General features: G+C 38.4%; 1 protein-coding gene across 1 annotated transcript in view; it reads left to right on the forward strand.

The window, feature by feature from the left end:
• The first annotated feature begins 200 nt into the window (after positions 1–200).
• NUCB2 (nucleobindin 2) overlaps positions 201–13,705 on the forward strand; it is a 46,097-nt gene continuing 32,592 nt past the window's right edge. The window contains exon 1 of the mRNA XM_039344624.1: positions 201–359. Within this exon, the coding sequence (XP_039200558.1) occupies positions 336–359 (24 nt within the window). The 5' untranslated portion in view covers positions 201–335. The remainder of the gene's footprint in view (positions 360–13,705) is intronic.

The raw sequence follows: 13,705 nt of genomic DNA on the forward strand, positions 1-13,705 counted from the left end.
TGCTTGATTTCTAGTCGCGCAACCGAAAGTGGTTGTCTTGAGGTAGCCCAATCGTGGCCCTACGCGATTCCCAGAAAGGGGAGCGCCTCCGCCAATCCTTGTGCTGCGAGAGGCGGTACCTGTCACCATGGGAACGGGGACTAGGTTTGTCTAGAGAGCAGCTTCAAGGGGTGTAACAGCAAAGAGAGGAGGGAGGGGAAGAAAGGGAAGGAGGGATAAAGGAAGAGGGGAGTGCACGACGCAAACCCCAACGCCGGGATATCTTGCCGTTCGGGCTCCCGTCGAGAGAAGGCAAACCTGCTCAGGATCACCTGGTCTCCACTCTATATAGAGTTATGGATCCTTGCCGGAGGAAGCAGGTAAGGTTTTCTCTTAACGCCGGAGCAGTGAGGCAGCCGGAGCTGAGCGCTGAGCAATGGGTGATCAGCAGGGGTTACCCCAAGTTTCCTCCTAACCCAGCAGTGCTCGGGATTTGTTTCACAATTGCATGCATTGTCATAGGGGATTAGAAGGGTGGCCTTGTTGGCGTCTGGCTGTCCCTGGAGGGTGCATTTCTCCGCGGGAAGTTGGAAAACTTGACAGTCTATGGGTGAGGCAGAACTGGTCCAAGGGATTAGCATCTCGGATTTCTTCCTTTAGTATATGGATTCAGAGTTCCCCATTGGATGACAAGAAGGAATGGCAGGAAGTAAAGTTTCTTGAATGCCCTCCGTTCCCGTGGGATGAAAGCACTCCCATTTTGCAAACAGGGTGGATAATGAGTTAAAGTCAGCAAAGGTACAATATGAAATGGGTAAGATTTGTATAATGCTGCCCTGAGTGAGTGCAAAAGCACTGGAAAAGCAGTCAGGTGCTTGTGCTATCACTTATTAAAGTAGATGTAGGGGAGCTAAAATGTAAAAGTTACCTTGTTATGCTTCACCATCCTGCATTTCAGACTCTAGTTTTCCAGAGTTTAGGAAAACTTGTTAAAGACAGTTCTAAAGTGTAATTAATGAGGTTGTGGGAAATGGCATTTAAGCAATCTGATGAGTAATAATGTAAGCTGTACTGTGTCATTATTGGATGATGAAATATTGGTCATATCAGCTTCTAATATGATCCCATACAAATGATATGTTTATCATTTATCATTGTTTTAGTCATGGTCATTTATATTCAGAAAACTCCTATGATGTTCTAAGAAAATGAACCACTGCTACTAAACTGACATTTCTCTAATTATAGTCTTGTAATGTGTAACAATATATAAAAAATCAGTAATTTATATTAATGAACACTGAATTAACTGTTATTTATTGTAAGTTAAGATGCATGATTTAACATCACATTTTGTAACTACTGCCTATTCTGAAGATTGAGGAGACTTGAGTCTTGAGTAGCTTTTTTGTAGTAAACTAGCAAATGATTTATCAGCTTTGTTTAGTTATTAAGATGTATATGAAATGCAGAACAGATTAGAATAAAATATAGTATTTAATATGTATTAAACTGGTTATTAGATATATTTGCATTTGAAATATATGGCTTAAAAGCAAATTAGCTTCTATAGCTTGGTTTACAATAGATAATGATGCCCAATTTAAAGTAAGTCCACATTGTGATAGTTTAGCTCACTTGACTGAAGCATGTTTATATAGGTTTAGCAATATTTTAATAGCAAGTTGAAAATTATTATTGAAAGTCCACCAGAGAAGGAACTTAGTGTTGTTTTTTCCTCCCTTGTATGCATGGGATTTTTCATCCTCCTTTGTTTGGTGATTCGTGCTTTCATGCTAGTCTTTCCACCTGGCATATTGGGCTTATTTTAGAAAAAGATATTAAAACATTTTAACATATGTTACTGGAACCATTCAAAACGTTTACTTGCATAGTGCAGGAATCCAAATTTGAACATTCTTCCCTTGATAACGGGACAAACTATTAAAGTGCTATCATTAAGTTAAGCTGGGAACTATCTGACTATAATTTAAGAACATTATTATGTGCCCTGCCATGTGGGAGCATTGGCATGAGGTAATTAACAGATTGAAGTCTTTGTAACTTCATTTGATTCCAGTCTTTTCTATATCTTTCCCATTTTTTTTTAGATTGTAGCCTCCTTTGGTACTTTTTTTAATATGTGGGGTTTGTTATAATGGCACATAATTGGGGGTGCTGTATAAATAAACCATGTAGTGCAAGATATTAAATTAGAACTGAAATTAAATCAGCCCTCAAAAATGAAGCTCACTAATTTAGGAACAATTGCTCTTTTAAAGTATTTCTTGAAAATACAATCACACCATTTCATTTCAAAAACTTAGAAGTAAGTTGAGAGCTGTTTTTGAGGTAAGTTAAAGAATAATATTTAAGCTGTTTGAAGAAAGGGTCATTTATATATAATGACCCTTTCTTCATATATATATATATATATATATATATGGTTTTTATGTTATCAGAATTCAAAATAATGTTAAATTACTGTTAAGCTTGAGGTAATAATACAACCACAGACCACACTTCAACTGCTTAGTGTTGAAATAGTGACTAACGATTTTACCAAGGTGTTGTATACCATGAGAGTTACAACATTTTCTTAGATGAGTATTTTTAAAGCATTAAGTGAAATATTTTGAGAATGCAAATATCCAAAATTTGTATTACAAAAAAATGTCACTAATTCTTCACCACTAATTATTTTCATTTTGTCTTTACAATTGCTACATTTAATAGTAGATTTACTTTATTTTATCTGTATTTATTATTATTAGTCATTCTGGCATTTTCCTTAGTGGAAAAGTTATATATAAAACTAAATATTCATGATGATTCTGTTGAGGCTTTAGCAAGAAGCAATGTTTTCAGATAACTATTGAGGCTAAACACAATGGGAATAAGGAAGGATTGTTAGGTGTTTCTTTTTTTATATACATCTGGTAATCCACATGGACAGAAACATCCAGTTCTTTATCTTCCAGCTCTTCCAAAGGAACAATCTCACTTAGTGAACAAAGCTAATGTTGAGGGATGAGTTGTAGTTCAATAGCATCTGGAGGGCCACAAGTTTTCTAATGCTGGGACAAAAGATCCATTGGATTCCTCAGTATTTCTCAACCTCAACAACTTTCAAGATATGTGAACTTCAGCTGCTGGCTGGAAAGTTCTAGGCACACAAGTAGGACATAGAAATAGCTCCTTTGATCACATGTTTTCAAAGGATTTCAGTGAAGCTTTGGCAGATAGTTTCATGTTGAGAGAAGGTACATAAACACCCAGCAAGCTCTGGAGCCCCCTTTACCCATCATATCCAAAGTGCTGCACTGCCTTACTGTAGCTACTATACCACATGTACTAAAATGTCCATAATTTCTTCCATGAAGTAGGAAAATACAAGTGCATGTGATTTACAGCATATTTCAATTTTCAAACTTCTGCTATTCCTACATTTTAATATTGAAAATTAGTGCTTATCTTATCATGAGTCAGCCATATAACCTCTAATTTCAGTAAAATAAGATTGCTAATTTGAGACATAAAAGTGGCATAAATTTAATTACTTGAGTTTAGAATTGGGGCAAAAAAATCTTCAACAAGCAGACTTTCAAAAGAATTGCATAGCCTCCAATTATTCTAATTAAGATAGGATAAAACAATCTGGAGAATAGCTATAAACACCAGAAAAGAAGACTACTGGACATTAGAAGCCAGCATTGAAAGATTACAGAAAGATGTCACATATCTACACAAAACAATTCGTTCTTGATTAAAGACTGAGTAAAACACAGAGTTGGAATGGGGCCATTTAGACAATTGAAGCCAATCCCTGCTTAGTCTAAGAATCCAAATTAAATATCCCCTACAGATAGCTGTTGTTGTCTGCTTGAACTATCTAACCTAGAGGAGCTGTGTAATTGATTTGTGTGCTTGCAATTGATTTAATCATTGAACTGCTCCTACTGTCTAGAACAGTGGTTCTCAACCTTTTTAATGCCGTGACCCCCAACCGGTCGTAAGTCGAGGACTACTCAACCAGTCGTAAGTCGAGGACTACTCAACTGGTGCAGCACCGTTTGCAGAATGGGACTTTTGGCGGGCTCAGCAGGGCAGAGACAGCCTGGACAATTCCTATTGGCTTTTGAAAGCCAAGAATTAGACTCTATTCAAGAGACTCTATTCTATTGCCTTTCAAAAGCCAATAGAATAAAAGGGAGTAGCACAGCTAAGGAAAAGGGGGGGAAAATGGCAGACTGCGTTGTTTGGCGACCCCCATGAAATGATCGTTCGACCCCAAATGGCGTCCCGACCCACAGGTTGAGAACCACTGGTCTAGAAGGTTTTTCTAATATTCAATTGGAATCTGTTTTCCCATCAGTATCATTATTCTGTGCCTTGCACGCTAGAATGGTCTCATATTCAGTTTTCTCTTCAGAAAGCTAACCATTCCTAGTTCCTTCAGTGCATTTTCATAGGACTGAAATCTAATTATTGTAGTTCTGATTATTGCTGTTCCAGTTTTGCTATAATGTTTGAAATGGGAATTGATCAGGCAAACTAAATTGAAACTGTCATATTTTGTAATTTAGAATCTACACTTATGTTGATGCAATCTAACATTGTAGTGAGCAATAACCGGTTGTTGGATGTGGCATTTGCATTTGTCAGCTGATTGACACATTTGGTGTGGTAAGAACATTTGCTCTTGTTAAAGGGAAATAGTGCTGAACCTCTGAAGAACTTGAAAAGCTGCTATTTCTTCCAAAATAATTATTTGCAAATGCTTTGAACTGATCTAGAGACTGTCTATTGTGGGGTTTGTTTTCTGCGTCTGTTATCACTGTCTTTTTTTAGCAAGTATAGGCTTACTTTAAAAACCTGTAAAAAAAAGTGTTTCCCCTTTTAATTTGTCTTAATTGGAATTGAAGATGAAAAGTAATGTTATGTGTTTTCTTTTATTCTTTTTCTCTTCTTTTATTCTTTTATTTTCATTTTGTTCTGTGATCATTTTATTTTAAACATTTTTGATTTAAATCACATTGTGTGCTTTTTTTCTGTTGAGTTTGAACAGATATCATTGATATTGTGATTGGCTACAAATGCTACATTTGATGATGACCACCACTACGTATTTTTCTAGTATTGGTGAAAGTATGTGTATATGAAAGTTAGTGAAATCCTGATAGAATATTGCCAGGGCATCAATCTGTGGAAAATATTAATGAAAAATGCCATCAATTATATCCCCAAGAAGCTGCTTTTAAGGATAAGAGATGAGCAAGCTTTGAGTTAGCTATAAGACATTGACACGTATTGTGCAGCTATGGGAGTGACTGTAGTGCCAACTATGTAAGTCACATGTCGGTTGGGCAGTCCTAGAATCAAATCAGATAAAGAAAAGTAATTGTTAATGCACAGAAACACAATGATCAGAAATGTTCTAGCCCCAGCGAAGATGCTATTTTTAAAGATTTTAATCCAACTTTATTGGACAAGTTAGCATAAAACGAGTTAACATCTGTGATAATTAGAGTTATTTTTTATGGAAATAATTAATGGATGGTGTTTTTTTCCCCACAAAATCTCATAGGTAACCTGGAATTTTGAGATGGGATCTGTAAAACCATATAACCCAGCGGCAATAATATCAGATCCAAAAACAATGGGATATCCAGAGTTGCCTGACTGTACTCTGGGTGGTAGATAGGTTAGATTTATGAGGTTTGTTATGCAGATCTGGTCATAAACTTTAAGCTTTTTCATCCGCTTTCCTGTTTTAGTATTCTTTAATTGGCTCTGATAAAGTGATAAGTGGTTGAATGGGCTCATGGTCATAAAGGTTCCTGCTGCCTTTTCAGCTTCCTTAATTATGGCTATTATTTCTGAAGTTTTGAATGGTATTCTTGTTTCACACTTATAAAATTGTGTGGTAAATTATACCATCTAAAATTATTTTAGAATTGTTGGTTAAAAACATTTTATCAGAGTCTAATATTTTAACCATCTGAAAGATTCTATTCAAGAATCAGAGTTGAAATGATGTTTGTGTATGTCGAGATGCAGTAGGAAAATAAAACTGATTCATAGGTGTGCAGTTCATTCCTGTTTTGGTGAAAGTATTCCTGCAGTCTTAAGTGGAACACAGGTAGTCCTTGATTTACAGGCATTCATTTAGTGACCATTCAAAGTTACAATCACACTGAAAAAAGTGACTTCTGACCGTTTTTCATATGTGCAACTATTGTAGCATCTCCCATGGTCACAAGATTAAAATACAGAGCCTTGGTTACTGGCATGTTTTTATGATGGTTACAGTGTCCCAGTGTTATGTAATTGCCTTTTGTGACCTTCTGACAAGCAAAATCAGTGACAACTGTGTTACTAACTTAACTGCAGTGATTCACTTAACAACTGTGGCAAGAAAGGTCGTAAAATGGAGCAAAACTCACTTAACAATTGCCTCAGCAACAGAAATTTTGGGCTCAGTTGTCGTTGTAAGTCAAGGGTTACTTGTAATCCACATTGTCTCATGTGTGTGAATATTGCCATTGAACATAAACAGAATACATTTTGGGTAAGGACGTTATAATAGTGTCCTGTTCTTAATAACTGTCCAAGAGATTAATTCTGTGTGGCCAAATTCATGCTTTCAGTTTAAATGATGAATTATGGATATCAAAGTTTCCTTGATAATTTTGTGAATTATTTTTATTTTTAATGGTCTTTTTGCTCTAGGAACAGATCCAGTGCTTAAGTGATTTCCTAGAGCAGTGGTTCTCAACCTGTGGGTCGGGACCCCATTTGGGGTCGAACGACCATTTCACAGGGGTCGTCAAACAATGCAGTCTGCCATTTTTTCCACCTTTTCCTTAGTTGTGCTACTCCCTTTTATTCTATTGGCTTTTGAAAGCCAATAGAATAGACTCTCTTGAATAGAGTCTAATTCTATTGGCTTTCAAAAGCCAATAGGAATTGTCCAGGCTGTCTCTGCCCTGCTGAGCCCGCCAAAAGTCCCATTCTGTAAACGGTGCTGCACCAGTTGAGTATTCCTCGACTTACGACTGGTTGAATAGTCCTCGACTTACGACCGGTTGGGGGGGGTCGCGGCATTAAAAAGGTTGAGAACCACTGTCCTAGAGTCTCTTTGGTATATAGTGGTTAAGGTACTGGGCTAGATACCAGGAGACTTGAGAGCCGGCTGGGTAATTTTAGTAAGTCACTCTCAGCCCACCTCACAGGGTTGTTGGGGTAGAAAAATAGGAGGCAGGTGCGTTAGGTATGTATGCTGTCTTGAGCTGACCAAAATTAAAGATCAAATCAAATCAATGGAACAACCTGCCTCCAGAAGCGGTGAATGCTCCAACACTGGAAGTTTTAAAGAAGAGACTGGACAGCCATTTGTCCGAAATAGTATAGGATTATCTGCCTGAGCAGGAGGTTGAACTAGATGACCTCTAACGTACCTTCCAACTTTATTATTATTGTTGCTGTTGTTGTTGTTATAAATGTATAAATGTTACCCTTTTAACTGCATACCTTGATCTAGTAGTCTTTCTTAGCAATTACTTTTTAATAATTAATGTTTAATTTTTAATTAAGCAATGAAAACTGGCATTTCAGTTAGTTTGGCCAAAACTAAGCTGTAAACTGGCTGTGTTTCAGCAAGTGACTCACATTTATTATGGTGATATATGTTCTGTACCTCTCATAGTTGCGTAAGTATGGCTGAGAAAAGCTGCATCTGCAAGCCTTTGTACCTTTAACTTTTCAGGTGTACTTGTTCTCAGTCTTGGCTGCCAAACTGTATTAAACAGAAATTCTATCTTCATCGCAACTGCCAAAAATATAGCAGCTTTGTCCTTCCCTGGAAGCCAGTAACTCTGTTCATTTTGCCAAGAAGAAATATAGATCAGTTTCACTTTAAAGAGAATATATTGATTAAATGTCATTGACTGTGGCAGAAGAAATTGTATTAGGTACATTTAATTCATTCTCTAATAAGGAAATGAATACTGTTCTATATGTCTGCTTCATCCAGTTTTTCTTTTAGGTCTGAATCTACAATCCTAAGCACTTTCTCAGGGAGTCTGTTCCATTGCATTCTGCAGGCCTTAACTTGTGAGAAATCACGCTTAAGTTTTTTATTGTGACCAGACCAATATGTTTGATCAGTCCGTGGTTGCAAATATCAGATAATATCTTAGTTGACCCCAATATAATTGGCAAAACTTTTTAAAATAGGGAATGTACTGCTCTTCAGTACTCTCAATTATTCTATTTCACAGGTTTTTGTGTAGATCAAAGAATATACATTATGTCATTGCTAAATAAAAAGCTTTTTGATTTTTTAAAAATGACTTTGATTTATTTTAAGCTGGTTTGGAGCCAGAAAGATTCTAGACTAGAAAGATCACTTGTACTTATAAATGACTTTTGATCTCTAAGAGAAATGTGGGAGCGCTTTGCAGATCATGATAAGCTAGCATGTACAGGTAGTCCTTAGGTTATGATGGCAATTGGGACTGGGATTTCCATTGCTAAGCAATGTGATTGTAAAATGTGAGGTCACACGACCACATTGCTTAGACAGGGCAAGTTCTGTTGTTCACCTCAAAGTTTCTGCTAGCTTTCAACAAAGCTGAGATTTCCCAGGTGGCTCACAAGCAGACTGGTGGGTAGGTAAGTAGTTGCTGCCAGGGTGGCGAAGATGCAATGGCGTGAGTACAGCAGGGGTGGGGGTGGCTGCCGATGAGTGGGGGAATGTGTATGAGTGGCCAGTGAGGCACAGCATGGTGGGGCCAGGGGTGTTTGCTGCCGGATGTGCAAGGGTGTGAGAGTGGTCATTCTAGTGCATGTGAGTACAGCTGGGCTGGGAATAATTCCTGTCAAGTAGTTGAAGGTAAATGAAGGTAAATTTGTGGCCATTGAGACATGCACAATATGGGGGAGCCAATGGTGACTGCTGCTAGGTATACAAAGGTACGTCACATGGGTAAGCAGGCTGGGGGTGGCTGTTGCCTGGTCAAGGAGAGTGGGCAGGTAGCTGCCATAGGTGCAAGGTGCAATGATGCCTTAGTCAGGTTCCTTGGGGGAAAAAGCTGCTGGAGTGTGTGTGACTTACTGAGGCATATTGTATCCTTTTGGTCATCTTCCCCATGGACTTTGCTTGTGGGAAGCCAACAGGGAAGGTCGCAAATGCAATCAGGTAAATGTGATAAATGTAAGTAGTGCAATCATCATAAGTGTGAGCCAGGTGCCAAGTGCCCAGATTGCAATCACGTAATTTTGATGATGCTGGGATGACTGGATCTTTGAGGGCTGATTATACTGTAAGTATCACTTGTTCAGGACTGGTTGCTGAATGAGTGATTGTTAACCAAGGACAACCTGTAAGATTATCTTAGTTGGGATTATGCATCTCTTCACATTGCTGTCAATTAGATGAGCCTGCTATAGTTAGCCAAACAGGTTGCTATGTATACTGGGGCTCTGGCTTTTACTGCACACAAGAAGTGAGATAACAAACTGTTTATAAACAATTAATCATAGCTTCGTTTCCCAGTTACCTCAGGACAGAGAAAATCTGAATTGTTTGTATGTGTCCAGAAGATTGAATAAGCAAGCTGTGGATGTTAATTTTTTCTATCCCACCTAATGCCATAGTGTTATATCAAAATACAGGTGGAAAGTATGGTTCTGGCTTACTTTTTTTGCTTAATTTAATCTTTAGTACCATTTAGCCTTTCTGGATATCCTTCCTGGGATGAGAATTAGAAGGAATGTATTTCAGTGATGCGATTCATATTTGGCGGGTGGGTGTGAAAATTGGTTCTAGATTTATTTGGCTTGTACTCTGCAGGTGTTTCTGTGTGCCCATGTTAAAATATAGATGAGTTGAGTCCCTGCATGAAAGAAACAAGAGGATAAAGAAGAACTGTTTGAAATCCAATTTAAATGATAGAAATGGTTAATGGATAGTACATTTTAAATTGTTCTGTTTGGGGATTCCTTTCCCCTAAAAGATAAAATGTGCAGTTCAGACATGTTTCTTCTTGAACAAGTCTTGTCAGTGTTGTTAGTAACTCAGCATAACCATAGAGACCATGCTCTGGCAACGTCTTGATTTGCCTGCCTTCAAAGAGCTTTTTAAAAAGTTCCTAGTGCATAATTTTCAACTTCTTACATAACTTTGTGGCTTATCATCCATTTCCAACATTCAGCTGAACTGCCAGTATTTATCTTTAAAAGTGCTACATGCTTTGAAACCAAGCTATCAAAAAAACACTCTACATGTGCATTATGACTGTCATTGGAAATAATGTTTACATCTGTCATGAGATATTGCAGCTGCAGTAACCCTGTTACAATTTTTAAGGAAAGTATGACCAGTGTCTATCTTTTCTTCTTTTGCTGTGCCAGAGATGCACCTCCCCCTTTTCAACATTTCCCATTTTTTTTATTAATGTGTGAAATACTTGCACATTATGACCTCAATCATATGTTTTATTTTCTCTGCCTTGCCCCCCCCCTTTCATTAGCAGAGGAAATCCTTACACAATTCTTATCTGTTCACTATCTTTATCACAGCATGAGTTGTAGGAGGCCAAATGATTAGTGACCTTCATTGCCAGGTGGGAAAATCGAACTTTGTTCTCATTGTTGATGTCTCACTGACTAATAGCCATGGAAGTTATATATTATCACTAGTATCAGAGGTAGCACATTGTATTTCTCAGTACTTGCTGCTGGGAAGAAGAACAGAAAAATGCTGCTATGATTATGCCATGTTATGGGCTTTCCACTGAGTAGACAATGTGAATTTAATAAGCCTTTGCATTAGATCAGTGGTTCTCAACCTGTGGGTCGGGACCCCATTTGGGGTCAAACGACCATTTCACGGGGGTCGCCAAACAACGCAGTCCGCCATTTTTTTCCCCCTTTTCCTTAGCTGTGCTACTCCCTTTTATTCTATTGGCTTTTGAAAGCCAATAGAATAGACTCTCTTGAATAGAGTCTAATTCTATTGGCTTTCAAAAGCCAATAGGAATTGTCCAGGCTGTCTCTGCTCTGCTGAGCCCGCCAAAAGTCCCACTCTGCAAACAGTGCTGCACCAATTGAGTAGTCCTCGACTTATGACCGGTTGAGTAGTCCTCGACTTATGACCGGTTGGGGGTCGCGGCGTTAAAAAGGTTGAGAACCACTGCATTAGATGAACTTTGGAGCTCCATCCATTCTGGATGGCTGGGGTGGGGGCAGGGAAGAGAGGGGAAGAAAGAAAGAGAGAGTGTTAAGGTATTTGCCCCTTTCCAGCTGATTTTGAAATCATCTTCGCACAGAAGACTTTTTCCAATTTTATTTATTTATTTGTTGAAGCTGCCTATAATTTTATATCCATGACAGCAAAATTGTGAGATGGTTTTGACGAAGAGAGAATGGCTGACCTGTAACCCGGGTGACACTTTAGTTGTCTTCTGCTGACTTTACTGTTTTCTTTCTTCTTCCCCCATTTTAATTACTTCTGTCCAATTCTAAACTTTTAACTATAGCACAAGAGTAAATCGGAGTAGGGACAGTTACTAACCTGGCCATTTCTCTGTCATGTGCTGGGAGTGAATCTTTTTCTGTTTGCCTTGCTTGTTTAAGATTTACCATATCTGGGCTGCAGCAATCCAGATGATTATGTGATGGTAGTGAGAGTTAATTTTTTGTATTTCTTTTGTTGCCTTCATTTAATTATCCGGATTGCCAAAGCCCACATAGGATAATCCTATGAATACCCAAGAACCAGCAGGATTGTGGCCTCACTCTGCGTTTCTGTCTTTTGAAATGTAGCAGAAGGAGCAAGTCTTCCTATTTGCTTTTCCAATTACAAACAAACAAAGAAGAGGAACATAGACCTATTTCTCTTAGCTGTCTGAGACTAAAAGAGGGCCTCTTGCCTTTGTCTTTTATTTCTACTTCCAAACATAATCAGAAGTTAGGATTGCCATTCATCCCCCACTGTGCGTTGTCCTGTTTTGCATAAAAGGTTTTACTCCTAATCCTATTTGAGGGTTTATTTGGCAAATATGTGGGAGCTGGCTGTGTTCCAACAATAGAATGGAATTAAATCTGCACAGCTGTTGACATATGGCTAATACTAGCCTTTCAAGGTAGACCACATTAGAAAATCAATCTCATGTAGGCCTATACTGTACTATTTTTATTGTTATGGCAGCAGAATCTTTTAAACGTTTCTCTCCCCCCCCCATTTATCTTCATATGAATCAGAGAAGATACTGTCTGTGACATTTACATATGCTACATTCCTCCCCAGGACTCATGTTTCTTTAATCTGACCATTGCCTTGGTAGCAGCTCTTCCTGTCCTTTTAGGAAAGTCCTTCAAAAGGCCATTTTCTCTGTCTTCTGCCATTCAGGAAACTTTATAGAATATTTGAACTGCTAAGAACTTCTCCAGTATTTCCATCCTTGCTAGAATAAAGTACATTCATGTTTTTTCACCAATATCAGAAATAAATAATATCCCACATGAAAATTTGGAATAATAAAGAATAAACATATTAATTAGGCTTTTTAATTTGCTATTGTTGTTGCAAAGAAAGGTAGTCATTGTTTTAAAATATTATCTTTTATTAATATTATTAAACCATTTTTGAGCGGGGTTTTATACGATGGGGTAGTAGAATGTTAGCTGAAGACAGAGAGAGAGAGAGAGAGAGAGGGAGGGAGGGAGGGAGGGAGGGAGGGGAGGGAGAGAGAGATAGAGAGAGAGAGAGAGAGAGAGAGAGAGAGAGAGAGAGAGAGAGAGAGAGAGCGCCAATGAGGTTTATGAAAGGATTGGGTATAAGTGAAAAGCAGTTTCAAATGGATAGAGGATAGTAAAGAAGTTTCAGATCTGGAAAATAAGTGAAGTAGTGTTTCACTTTTAATATTGGATGTGAGTGGGTAGCTTCAGAGATCCTTGGTGAAGGACAGAAAGCTATAGCTGCAGCATTGTCTGTTCAACTGGTCGCATAAAGACAATGATAAGGACAACTCTTTGGCTGAGGAACAAGCCCTGCCCCACGTTTAATAAGTACTTGGAAGTACCCTGGAAGCCTCATCTTGACAGTGAGGGAGAAAAGGAGACTGACAGGCTTTGAGAGCTGGAGATAAAACAGATGAGTCAGGAGGAACGAACACAGAAAGTAGCTGGTGTAGTCGTTGTCTTCAGCCTTGCAGCAGAGGTCAACTGGAGGATGGAAAAAAGAAATTGAGTTGGAAGGAATTCAGATTGCAAGTGGTTTTTAAAATCAAGATCCAGGAGTGAGAGCCATGCAGCCTGGGAAGAGAATGAAGGAGGTTGGGAAGTCTGACTTGCTTAGCAAAACAAGGGCATAAGGTTGTGGGCCCATAATCCTGGTAGGTTTTTAAACAGGACTGTTGTAAATTGATAAACTGGGAATGATCATCTCCTAGAAATTACAGCCATAAAAACTTTTGATAACTGTTTTATGGAAACAAAACCCATTCCAGTTCGGGAATCAGATCTAGAGTGGGGCTGATCTGCGGTAAATGCTCCCAGAAACTTAGTGAGTAAACCTCTCAGCTACTTTTATCTGAAGCAGCATTGCATCTCCATACTACCATAGTTAGTGAGAGCTCTTAGAATTCCCTTTGCAGATTTTTGCCCAATTGACGCAGTTATTCCAGCCGTTGCTCTCCACCCAGATATCAAAGAAAGGGAA

The sequence above is a fragment of the Crotalus tigris genome, unplaced genomic scaffold, assembly GCF_016545835.1.
Source record: "Crotalus tigris isolate CLP2741 ecotype Arizona unplaced genomic scaffold, ASM1654583v1 scf7180000017933.3771270, whole genome shotgun sequence".
NCBI lineage: Eukaryota > Metazoa > Chordata > Lepidosauria > Squamata > Viperidae > Crotalus > Crotalus tigris.